Consider the following 13,508-nt stretch of genomic DNA (forward strand, 5'->3'; position numbering starts at 1 on the left):
TTCGTTAAGGGATATAGTTAAACCAAAACCAGAACTGTTAGGCCTAGATCTATAATCTAAATACTATTTATTTTATGGTAAATGGATTGGAGTTTACAGTCAAGCCTAGTGACCTTTGGGTCTTATAGGAAAACAGCCCGTTGCTCCCCAGACTAGTCTTTTTATTTTCCTCACTGTGGGAAGCAGGCCCCTTAAAGAGGTTTTTACTGGTGACTCCTCCCAAGTGCTGCAAAAGTAGAAATGAAACTGTATCCCCAATAAAACCCTGTTAGGTGTTGAAACTGTTAGGAGCTACATTAAAAACTGTCTCCCACAAATTCCCTTCTTGAAAAACCAAATTCATGAATCTAAATATAAAAATAGCCTGTATAACAGATGAACTGCAGCTCCTTTCCAACAATGCCTCCTGCTAGGGCAACACATATATTAGAAATGAGATTATGAGATATAATTAACTCATCTGCCTATGCTGTTGCTCTTTGAATGTTTCCAAGTTTATTTTAGGAAGATTGACAGTCATAATTATATTGTCAAGCATTTGTCATTTTTGCTGTAGCAACAACACTGAAACCCAGACAAAAAGCTCCCACCTGACTTTGATTGGAATGGTGCAGCGGACAGATTTCAGTTGCATGTCTTTTCCTAAAGTGCCTTAGCATTTGTCAGCAATTTGCAGCTAGCAGCGTGTATAATTTTTTCTTTGGGTTCAAGAGTTTAGTCTAGGAGGAAATCCTGTCATGTTGCCATAGTGCTTCGTCACCTTTCTGGGTTGAGCACAGCTGAGTGACTCAGCCCCTGGGAGGTCTCCTAGGAGAACAGGCTCCACTTGCTGCCTCCTCACTAGCTTCTGCGTGAACTCTGTGCCGGCAACCTGGCGAAGAGACTCCTGCATTGGAGGGGCTGGGGCTTCAGGACCTGAGTGCCCCCCATGGTTGGAAGGCGGTGTCATGTGGTAGGAAAAGGGCAACTTTGGAGCCACACAGACCTGGTTCCAGCACTTTCTTTTGAGGCATCAGTCACTTGGCATTTTCCTAGACTTCATTTGTCATCCTGGGAAAATCATGCTTGTGTTGCTGGGCATGTGTAAGCATGGAGATCCTGTGTGAGTGTATAGGTCTGAAAAATAATAAGTGTCTAATAAGGGGTAGCTGGCATCCTTAGTATGTGTCATCTGCTTTCTGATAGAGGCAGCCATTTGATTTAAGACAAAAATGGGAAACTATTTCCCACCCCATTCCTATGAAGAGAACCGCATTTTATGATAGTCTGAGCTTCTTGAGAGAAGAGGCATTTTGTACAGAGGTTTTAAAATCAGCTAAATTACCTTCTTTTTGTCATTGCTGTTTCTGAATCCAAAAGGTGCTTATATTTGTCCGTCTTACCCAGTCCCTCAGTGGACTGTCTTGCCCTGCAGTGCATGTTAATAACTAGCAGAGGCACAGACCTTGACCCTTGTAGGCCCACCGCTTCCTTTTCCACAGGGTCACTGGTCCCTGACCTGGCTAACCTGTCTCCGAGGGCTTTCCCTGCACCTCTACACCTTGTCAACACTTTTTTTTTTTTTTGGACACAGTCTCACTCTTGTTGCCCAGACTGGAGGCTCACTGCAACCTGTGCCTCCCGAGTTCAAGCGATTCTCATGCCTCAGCACCCCAGGTAGCTGCGACTGTAGGCGTGAGCCACCATGCCTGGCTAATTCCTGGATAATTTTTGTATTTTTAGTAGAGACGGGGATTCACCGTGTTGGCCAGGCTGGTCTCGAACTCCTGACCTCAAGTGATTCGTCTGCCTGGGCCTCCCAAAGTGCTGAGATTACAGGCGTGAGCCACCCCACCCAGCCTTCAGCATGTATTTTGTATTTGATAATTTCCTCCTTCAGAGTTTTTCTGCTTTTCCTCCCATGGCATGTGAGATGAAAAAGAGGCCCTCTTCCTCCACCTCAGCCCTGACAGGTCACCGTGTTGAACCTTTCCCCCCTTGGAGTTTCTTTTCCTTTTTCCTAAGGAAAGGGGGAAAAACAAGGTGACCTATTCCATTTCTAGAAATGGAATAACTAGACCAGAGCTTATTGACAGAGTTCCTGAGGGAAAGAAACACCAAGTGTTTGTGCATTTAATCCTTTGCATCTGATGGGAGAATTGACTTTCAAGGCATGCTTTGGGGAGCTCTCAGAACCCGATTTTGAAGGGAAAGCATTTTGTGCTGTTTCAGCCCCATGGGACGTATTTGCCAGCACAGGTGTGTGGTGTGCACATGGAGTTCTGGTGCTCCATGTTCTAACATTCCAGGACATTACTTTGATGCCAGTGAAAACTTTCATTGACTCCAGGAGCGATGAAACAGCAGCAAGCATGGCAAATAGGTTTATTTCACGTGAAGCCTTGCTCGTCTTATTGGTAGCGACAGCCCGGAGTGCCTTGCTGTAGAGAAGTCTGGAAAAATGCAGTGGCTGATGAGGGAAGTTATGTCTGGGTGGATGGTAGGGCTCATGGTTCGTTGTTTTCTCTGCATAACAGGAAGATAATTTGACAACCCAACTGGAGTACTCAGCATCTTCATGCTGTCATGTGTCCCTTTGCCTGTCACCATGCCCTTCCGTCTTCTAGGGCTGTCCTCACTGCCTGTCTCTCAGTTCTCATTTTAGATACAGCCTTCTCCAGGAAGCCTGCCCTGATTCATTCAAGCCAATGTAGTCTCTGACTCTAAAATTTCATTATTTTATTATGAAAATAAGCCTAATGCATTCTAATTGTGGAATAATTGAAAAGTAGAAAAATATATAGACACGAAAACAGATCATGTTTTCTTTCCTTCCAGCCATTTTCTGTGCAGTTTTCATACACTGGTTGTTAACATGTACCCAATCATGCATCCTGCTGTCATGAGCACTTCCATTCCATTAAAAATTACCCATCAGCCCGTTAGCGGCTGAAACTTCACGATAGGGCTAATGATGGACTCGCGAGTGCTCCTGACATTGAATATTTAACTTGTTCCCATTTTTGTATGTTGTAAGAATGCTGAAATGAACATCTTTGTACATTTTGGACTTTTTTAAAGGATGGATTTCTAGAAATGGAATGACTAGACCAGAGCTTACTGACAGATTTAAAGACATCTGATACATCTTTCCAGACAGTAAACTTTCAGAAAGCTTTTTTTCAAACCAAATTTATATTCCCTCCAGTAGTGTACGAGACCATGGGGTTAAACATTCTATCATTGCTGCTTAGGGCAAAAATAAGTGTTCCCTGTGTTACCAGGTTTGGATCTTCGCCCTTATTTATGTGCACTTAGGTACATTTGTTTACAATCTGTGTTGGCAGATTTTCTCTCCAGAGGGTGGCACCTGCCAGACTGCAGCATCTAGTGGCTGCTGTTGGGCTGGTGTCGCACCCTTGGCTTTTACGGCAGCCTTATTGCTATGCCAGGAAGTGGATTCTGCCAGGAGTCCTTGGACTGATGCAGTGAAGAAAATGCTGTTCCCTCTCCCAGGCGCTGGCATTGCCAGGGCCCTCTCTTGTTCTGGGGAGTAGCACCTGTGCACAGCTCTGCAGTTCCCTTGGCCTGGCCCGTGGTGGCACTCAGGCTATCATGCTGAGGAGAGGCCTGGCTCATGATGTGGATGACCAGGGACTGTTGGTTTTCCTGGTCACTGTAGGCAGTCTCTGCAGTGACCATGATGGGGGTGGGGGTGGGAAAAAGTCTTTTTCCAAGCAAGATCTGAGAGCACCGCTCATGGAGGAGGGGAGCAATGGCATTTTAATATGTGGGATTTTTGTAAAGGGGGATATCTTGCAGCATGTGTGCATACTTTCTTGTCTGGAAAGAAGGAGGTGTTCTTTGTGTAAGTGGATGTGTGCCTGGAGTGTACTGTTTGGGGAAAGGAAGTAGATGAGCTTCTGCTCATTGCAGGTGCTTCTTCCGCTTGTTTCTATTCCCAGGGTAACTGCCCAGGTCCCAGGGTACACGACTGGTCGCACTGCAGAGTGTCTGCCAGTGTGTCCCGCCCCTGCCGACCACCTGCAGCAGACGGCTGGATGTGGAGCAGAGCCTTTTTTTGAGAGTGGAGAAAGGGAAAAGGTCTCTGTAGAAGATTGAGGTCTGGTTTAGTCCCATTTGCAGAAGCAATGTTTTAGGGTCACTTGGTTCTTCAGCTTTTGTCCAGACTCCAGACTGGCTACGGATTTGGGGATCTTAAGAGAAATTAAGCCATGGGCCTGTGCATGTGCCATCAGTCTGCCTGGTCCAAGGGAGTCTGTATGCCTGATTGTGAGGGCCACTTGCCCTGAGTGAAGGGCAGATTATTGGGAGGCTTAGACCCCTTGTTCATCTTTTTGCCCATGACTGTCTATGTAAATGGCCCTTGGATTTGGGAGCTTCGATGCTTTCAGTGTTTTGAAGTGGTTTGTGATAAACTGGTCCTATCTCCCCTGTCAAACCTTTAGGTAATTTAGGGTGCATTTGGAGTACCTGGTCTCTAGCTGCCTGGACTGCCCATTGTCTGTTGGCAAACCTCTTGGAAGTGGTGTTTTCACTTCTAGGCACGCTCCTACCCCTGTGTTTAAATCTCCCAACTTCCATGCCTCATAGGTAGGTCTGCCCTCAGGCCCCATGCCTCCAGATGACCAGTCTCACTGTGGTCACCCTGGGCTCTTCCTAGATACAAATGATGATAAAACAACATCTCCCCAGGGTTGTGGATTTTGTTGGGTTTGGGAAATGCTGGGATCTCATGATCCTGCAGTGCCTATTATAGAACCCAGTTGCTTGCCAGTTTTCTTTCATCTTTCATCTACTTACAATCTACAGAGCAAGAATGCTGGTGATTATGGACTATATTTGCCAGATTTCTGAATGTAGTCTTGGGCCAAAAGGAATGTGGTAAACCCAAGCACAAGGCTAATAAAAGTAAAGATGGTTAGAGCCCGTTAGAAAGTGTGCATGAAAGAGAGCTTTGTACTCCCCAGTAGCAGACCTGTTCACCCACACCCATGCATCTTGCTGGGGATGGCCTGCACAGAGCAGACAGCATGTTTGGGAGTGTGGGACTCATCTGAATGCTAAGTAGTAGGTTTGGAACGAATGCAGGCCCCTGTAAGTGAGGACAGATACACGTCCCAGCTGTAATGTGAGAAGATAAACAGGGAGGCAAGCCAAGGATCCCCCAAGGTGTCCCCAAGTCCTGAGGGCGGAGCCTCTGAGGACCAGGCAGTCGGCCGCTGCTCTTCTCAAATTAGTCATTGCAGTGTGCTGGGAGGAGGGGAAGACACAGGCAGCATAAACCTGGCAGATCTTCTTGGAGCCTCCATTATACTTGAAATGTTTTGGGGTGGGGGGTTAAAGGCAACCTTTTGATTGATAAATAATTGAAAACATTATGTATGAAATTTAATGCAAATATATAATGGTGTAGCATACAACATGTGTAAATGAAATAGAATGCAAGGACGTGAACTTCTAAGGTAAAGCTTTGGGTGCCAAAGAAATTTTTCATCCCACTGAATGTCATTTAAGACCACATCTCCATTGACCTGGCTCGCATTCCCAGAATCTGCAGTCACGCTCTTAGGTGACTGTCAGGGGTATTTTGGAGGACATTTTTAGAAAGCCGTTGGAGGGGAATCAGACAGGTAACTGAAACTGCTGGTGTGCTTTTAAGAGAAGTTGGAAGAAGAGACATCGTTTGTGCAGAGGGTGGTAAATGCATATGCCTGCAGGCTCAGGGCACAGCCTACCCAGCCACATCTAGTAGGGAGTGATGGGAAGTGTGGTAAGATGGAAAAGATCTTGCCATGTGAAAGGTATGATGGGGAAGAAGGAACCAGGCACCACTCAGGTCTAGCTGATTGTTAATGAGTCTTTGGATTTTTCAGGAAAAATTGAATGTCTAGATTTTGTGTAAAGTTTCTTTATCTTAAAGCTATCATGGGCCAAGCAAAACACGTCTATTGGTAGCTAGTAGGAGACGATCATTCCCAACTCGACTGATTTGTCAGTCAAGTAAAGGGTTGCATGATGAGCATGCTTAGTTCTGTGCTCCAGAGCTCTCTGTAAATGTGTATTCCTGTTGTTAAGTTTACATGAGATTCTGTAACTCCCAAAAAGTTGGCAAGGTTTATTGGTACGCAGAGGCTTATGTTTAAAGATTCCTGTACTTACATGTCAGAGAAGACTAGGGTTTCACTGTACATTAGCCCAGATTTCACTCCCAGCCTCGGTGTGTGTGTGGCATCAACCTTAGAAAGCCTTGGAGTTCACCTTGCCTGCCACTCCTTCTATTCATTTTGCCCCAGGGGGAAGGTAGCCTCAGTCCTGTTGGGGTCCTGTTATCTGTGGAACCCCTGGAGCCTCTTTGTCCCCCATCCCCAGCCTTAGAGGGAGGACAGGGTTGGATCTGGGTGTTAGCTGACATTAGGTGAGAACTGTGGAATCAATACCCAACCCACCACTCCCTCCTACAGCTCTGTCGGCTTCTCCCAAGTCTTAACAGCTGACTTGGGGCTGCTAAAATCCAGGTCAGAGGGATTACAATTTGCATGGCCTTCTGCCAGTCTGGGCGGTTGGCAGAATGTGGGTCGAGAGAGCTGCGTTGCTGAGTCATCTCTGCTCTAGCTTGCTCATGAGTGAAATGAAGGCTGTCCTTCTCCATGTTCAGGGGCACTGGGGACAAGGCCTGCAGCTCCCATTTGTGGAGGTGCTTCCCGTTGGTTTTAGGATGCAGGCCTGATCCCGCGGCTTAGCCTCCCAGGGTCTGTGTGGCCTGAGCTCTCGGCCTGCTGGCCTCCGCTCCATCACCCCTCCCTTTGGGCTCTGTGCCTCAAAACTGGGGTCTTATTTCAGGGGTGGCGGTGGTGGTGCTGGTATCACTTATTTCTTAGCAGGGGAGCACAATATATTTGTATATTTTTAAAATCAACTTTTAATTTTGGAATAATTTTAGATTTACAGAAAATTTGCAAAGGACATTTGCAAAGCAAATACAGAGTTGCTGTATAACTCAGTTTCCACTAATTTAACAACTTACATTGCCATGCTGCATTTGCCTAAAAAGGAAACCAGCATTGGTATATTGCTATTAATTAAAATTGCTTTATTTGGATCTCTCCAATTTTTCCATTAATGTCCCTTTTTCTGTTGCAGGATTCAGTCCAGCATGGCATATTGATTTAGGCTTTTTTCGGTTTTGCCAAACCTTCTTGCATCCTACCACCTCACGGTCCATAGAGCATATAATTCTGCCTTTCCCTTAAGTGTTAAGTGTTCTCTTTTTACAACTCTTCTCAACTTAGTGAACTACCTGGGAATTATACCTTCATTCATGGGCCAGATCCTGTCTACATCTCCCTTGACTGTCTTGTAACTCAGGAGATGGCACCATCTCTGCCCTGCTCATGACTGAGTCCTTGGCTTCTAGCACAGGTCAGAGCTGTGGAGTCTGAGTGAGTATCTGTGAGCTGATTGAACAGCTGGGCTCAATAAATCCTTCCTTTTTTTCACTTTTTCTTTTCTTTATTATTATTATTTTTAATTGAGACAGGGTCTCATTCTGTCACCTAGACTGGAGGGCAGTGGTGCAATCACAGCTCACCACAGCCTTGACCTCTCAGGCTCAGGTGATCCTCCTACCTCAGCCTCCTGAATAGCTGGTATTACAGGCATGTGCCACCACGCCTGGCTCATTTTTGTGTTTTATTTATTTATTTATTTTTGTAGAGTTGGGGTTTGCTGTGTTGCCCAGGCTGGTCTCAAACTCCTGGGCTCAAGGGATCCGCCCACCTCAGCCTCCCAAAGTGCTGGTGTGAGCCACTGCACCCAGCCAAATCATTCGTTTTTAAACACAAGAGCTGCAACTCTCCACAAATGATAGATCTGTGAGCTTCCATGGGGCTTGCCAGACAGGGAGCCTTAGGCACAAGAGCACGAGCAGGCGGTGTTCAGCTCAGTGGATCCCTCTTGAGTCCTGGTGGATGTGTAACCAGTGTGGCCCACAAGCTGTGATTCCAACTACAGTCACGCCTGTGTTATTTTTCTAGTCACACTGGAGTGTAGTCATACCTGTTTTTATCCTAAGGTAAATTCAGCCATATATACTGGGCCAGAAAGAGGGAGGGGGAGAGCAAGCTTCTTCCCTCCTGACTCTGCCTCTGAGTGCCTGCCTCCTGCCACGGGTCAGGTGTGTGCTGCTTTGTCTGGGGTTGGTGGGATCCTGACATCAAGACAGGCCTCCGAGGGGAGAGCACCACATTCTTGGACCTCACAGAACTGGGGGCTTCGGTGACCCAGTGGGATGCCCCTCCTGTTGAAAGAGTTTTCTTCTCCTAGTGTGGTCTTACCTGTGCCCCTTTGAAGAAATAGTGATCACAGGCAACATTGACCATAAGTGACTTTTCCTGTATTCAAAAAGTTTATTTCATTTTTAAATAAACTAATATATGCATATAAATGGAAAGTTTAATAATGTCAGAGCCTAACACAGTCTTCCCCATGCCCCACCGTTGTGGTCTGCTTCTCAGAAGAACTACTTTCAACTCTTATTTAGCTGGTTCTTTTACTATTTGCCTCCGAATTTTAAAATAATACGCATACCTTCTAGCTCTTGATTTAACAGTGCTAGACATTATTTAATCTCTCTTCCTCTATCGTCTCAGTATATCTGTTAATATCAGTACCAGAAAAATGTATATAAAATATCTGGTTAAATTCACATTTAGTATTGTCATTATTGTGACTCCGTTTTGCTGACTGTTGAGCTGTGTAGAACACTAAAATTGCGCTTTTATTGGACAACTTTTTTATTTTCCTTGAGTTCAAAATGGCCTCATGGTTTCATTAGCTTAGTTTATTTCAAATGTTCGCTTGAGTTCTGTGGTCTCCACCAACTCTGCGGAAGCCTTCCACAACGCTTTCCAGAGTTAAATGTCAGATTACATTTGTCAGTTTCAGTTTCCCCTCTGGTGAGGTCCTCCCTGAAACCCCCACTCTTCCACGCCAGTTGGAGCTGCGTTCTTTTTGGGAAGACCCAGAAAGAAGTTTTCAGCACATTCCAGTATCAGAAAGACTGTTTTCTTCTTAAGAAAGACTATCTCTTCTCACAAGTTTTTTCATCTGGTGGACACTGTGATGTTGTGACTAACAGCGTTCCCCATTCTGCCTTGGCCCAGAGCCTGGAGCTTAGTGTGGGGCCATCTCCTTCCCCCACCAGCCCTACTGCCCCAAACCATGAAAACCATGCCATTGTGTGCATTTATTTTGTTCCAATTTCATCATATTTTCTTCTTCTTGTGTCGCTTTTGGTCAGCTAAAATCTTTGAAAGAATATGTTTTACAAATTAACACAGAAGAATGCTGGGCCACACATTTACAGCCAGTTGATTTTTGACAAAGGGGCTGAGAACATCCACTAGGGAAAGGACATTGTCTCTTCAATAAATGGTGCTGGGGAAACTGTATATCCATATGCAGAAGAATGAAAATAGACTTCTATTTCTCGCCATATACAAAAATCAACTGAAAATCAAACAAAGACTTAAATGTAAGACCTGCAGCTATGAAAGTAGTATACTAAAATAAAACTTTGGGGAGATGCTTCAGGACATTGTTTTGGGCAAAGATTTCTTGGGTAAGGCCTCAAAAGCACAGGCAACCAAAACAAAAATTGACAAATACGATTACATCAAGCTGAAAAGTTTCTGCACAGCAATGAAAACAATCAGCAGTGCAAAGACAACTCACAGAATGAGAGAAAATATTTGTAGGCTATTCATCTGACATGGGATTAATAACCAGAATATATAAAGAGCTCAAACAACTCAATAGCAAAAAACCAAATAATCTGATTTAAAAATGGACAAATTATTTGAATAGACATTTCTCAAAAAAAACACAAAAAACCTTACAAATGGCCAACAGGTATATGAAAAAATACTCAACACTACTAATCATTAGGGAAATGCAAATCAAAACCGTGAGATATCACCTCATCTCAGTTAAAATGGCGATTATCAAAAAGACTGAAAATAAATGTTGGTGAGGATATGGAGAAAGGGGACTTTTTGAACACTGGTGGTGGGAATGTAAGTTAGTACTATGGAGGCTCTTCAGAAAACTAAGAATATGGAACTACCTTATGATCTAGCAATCCCATTGTCAGGTATTTTAAATGGGCAAAGGATTTGGACACACATTTGTCCAAGGAAGGACATGAGCATATTGAAGCAATATTTGTACTCCCATGTTTGTTACAGCACTGTTAATAGCCAAGATAAGGAATCCACCTAAATGCCATCAATAGATGAATTGATAAGGAAAATGTGGTTTTATATACACAATGAAATATTATAAAGCCATAGTAAAGAATGAAATCCTGATAGTTGCAGTAATGTGGATCAACATGGAGAACATTAAGTGATTTGCCAGGCACAGAAAAACAAATATTGCCTGTTCCTTTTTTTTTTTTTTTTTTTTTTTTTTGAGATGGAGTCTTGCTCTGTCTCCCAGGCTGGAGTGCAATGGCATGATCTCAGCTCACTGCAACCTCTGCCTTTGGGGTTCAAGTGATTCTCCTGCCTCAGCTTCCCAAGTAGCTGGGATTGTAGGCATGCACCACCACAACTGGCTGACTTTGTATTTTTAGTAGAGATGGGCTTTCACCATGTTGGCCAGGCTGGTCGTGGACTCCTGAGCTCAAGTGATCTGCCCGCCTCGGCCTCCCAAAGTGCTGGGGTCACAGGCATGAGCCACCATGCCAGCCTGTCTGTTCTTAATCATATGTGGGAGCTAAAATATTAGATCTCATGAAGGTAATGAAAAGAATAGTGGTTACCAGAGGCTGGGAAGGGTAGTGGGGAGAGGGGGATGGAGAGGGGTTACTTGATGGGCATGAAAATACAGTTAGAAGGAATAAGATGTGGTGTTCGGTAGCACACTAGAGCAACTATAGTTAACAAAAATTATATATTTCAAAATAGCTGGAAGAGAAAATTTGGAATGTTCCCAACACAGGAAGTGATAAATATTTGAGGTGGTAGATATTTCTGTTACTCTGATTCGATCATTACACATTGTATGCTTGGATCAAAATATCATGTGTAATCCATGAATATGTACCGCTATTAGGAATCCATACAAATTTGTTAAAAAAATACATGCTGGATTTTTCTTATTTTTTTAAACAGCTTTATTGAGATGTCGTTCCCATGCCATTGTCTCACCCATCTACATTGTATGATTCAGTTTTTGATACAATTGCAGGGTTTTTCATCCATCATCACAATCCAATTTTGGAATATTTTGCTCCTAGAAGAAAACTTGTACCATTAGCAGTCACTCCTCATTCTGCCCCACCCTACCCCAGCCCTGAGGAACCGTTAATCTACTCTCTGTCTCTGTAAATTTACTCTTTCTGGGCATGTCATATAAATGGAATCATATAACATGTGGTCCCTTAGGATGGGCTTCTCTTGTGTTATAGCATGAATCAGTACTTCATTTTCATTGCTAAATAACCAGATACACCACATTTGTTTATCCATTCAGCAGTTGATGGACATTTGGATTGTCTCCACTTTTTGGCTATTGTGAATAATGCTGCTGTGAACATTTGTGTACAGGTCTTGGTGGACATATGTTTTCATTTCTCTTGGATAAATATCTACAAGTGGAATTGCTAGGTTATGTGATGACTGTTTAGCCTTTTGAGGAACTGCTAGACTGATTTTCAAAGCTGCTGCACCATTCTGTTCCCAACGGCAATGTATGAGGGGTCAAATTGTTCCACATTTCGCCAATACTTGTTATTGTCTGTCTTTTTTTTTTCTTTTTTATTTCATTTTATTTTATTTATTATTATTATACTTTAAGTTCTAGGGTACATGTGCATAACATGCAGGTTTGTTACATATGTATACTTGTGCCATGTTGGTGTGCTGCACCCGTCAACTCGTCAGCACCCATCAACTCGTCATTTACATCAGGTATAACTCCCAATGCCATCCCTCCCCGCTCCCCCTTCCCCATGATAGGCCCCGGTGTGTGATGTTCCCCAGTGGGTGTGAAGTGGTATTTCAGTGATTTTTTACTTGTAATTCCCTAATGACTAACGTTATTGAGCTTCTTTTCATTTATTTATTGGCTATTTGCATTATCTTCCTTGGAGAAATGTGTGTCCAAATCCTTTGCCCTTTTAAAAAATGTTTATTAAGATAGAATTTAAATATCATATAATTTATCCACTTAAAGTATACAATTCTGAGATTTTTCATATATTTACAAAGTTATGCAAGTAGTACCACAATCAAGAATATTTTCATCACCAACAAAGAAACCCTGTACCCACTAGCAGTCACTCCTTTGCCCATATTTTGTTTTTTTTTTTTTTGAGACGGAGTCTTGCTCTGTCACCCAGACTGGAGTGCGGTGGCTGGATCTCTGCTCACTGCAAGCTCCACCTCCCGGGTTTAGGCCATTCTCCTGCCTCAGCCTCCCGAGTAGCTGGGACTACAGGCGCTCGCCACCTCGCCCGGCTAGTTTTTTGTACTTTTTAGTAGAGACGGGGTTTCACCGTGTTAGCCAGGATGGTCTCGATCTCCTGACCTTGTGATCCGCCCGTCTCGGCCTCCCAAAGTGCTGGGATTACAGGCTTGAGCCACCGCGCCCGGCCTTTGCCCATGTTTAATGGCTTCTGTTTTTTATATTGAGCGGTAAGACTTTAAACACATTCCTTATCAGCTAGATAATGGGCAAGTTTTTTTTTTTTTTTCCCATTTCTGTGGGTTGTCTTTTTACTTTCTTTATGGTATTGTTTGCAGCCCAAGAGTTTTAAATTTCATTGTAGTCTACTTTATGTATTTTTTTCTCATTACTTTTGCTTTTGGTGTTGCCTTTTTCCTTGTATTTTAAAATGGTATTTATTTCTGTAAGCCTTCTCAGACCCTTTTTGAGATCTAAGCCAGACGTAAAAATAAACAATGCTGTAAAATGGTGGCATCGACTCTGTCTCAGTGTCGTCTTGGCAGCGAATTCAGTAGTAAATTCCCTAAATTGAGGCCGCAGTGGAGGTGAAGACCTGACACTTAGGAGAAGCAGCCTGCAGGTGAATGGCTCTGTGAGGGCAGTGCCCGTGGTGTCTGGAGAAGCCCTGAGTTCATATACATGGAACTTCTGCTCCTTGTGTGTACTGGGCTGGGCACCAGGTGGAGGTCATCCCTTGAAGCTGCTGAGAATAGAAGCACAGCAGTGTTGGTGAAGTTCAGGGGTCTAACCAGGAGGCCTCCCTGAGGGCACGCGGGGTCTCCTCGGCAGACAGTCTGGGCCAATCAAACACAAGGACGGAATGGGAGTTCATTTATTTTTATTTATTTATTTATTTTTGAGACGGAGTCTTGCTCTGTTGCCAGGCTAGAGTGCAGTGGCGAGATCTCGACTCACTGCAACCTCCGCCTCCAGGGTTAAAGTGATTCTTCTGCCTCAGTCTTCCAAGTAGCTGGGACTACAGGCACACACCGCCA

General features: G+C 44.0%; 1 protein-coding gene across 7 annotated transcripts in view; it reads left to right on the forward strand.

Moving 5' to 3' along the window:
- The window catches only part of VOPP1 (VOPP1, WBP1/VOPP1 family member), a 104,690-nt gene that overhangs the window by 18,304 nt on the left and 72,878 nt on the right, over positions 1 to 13,508 (forward strand). The window contains exon 1 of one of the 7 annotated variants that reach the window (XM_025378007.1): positions 746 to 952. The exons of the other annotated variants lie outside the window; for them this stretch is intronic. Coding sequence (XP_025233792.1) covers positions 929 to 952 — 24 coding nt within the window. The 5' untranslated portion in view covers positions 746 to 928. Of the gene's footprint in view, positions 1 to 745; positions 953 to 13,508 lie in introns of those variants that run through there. 7 annotated transcript variants of the gene reach the window in all.

This window comes from Theropithecus gelada, chromosome 3 (assembly GCF_003255815.1).
Source record: "Theropithecus gelada isolate Dixy chromosome 3, Tgel_1.0, whole genome shotgun sequence".
Taxonomy (NCBI): Eukaryota; Metazoa; Chordata; class Mammalia; order Primates; family Cercopithecidae; genus Theropithecus; species Theropithecus gelada.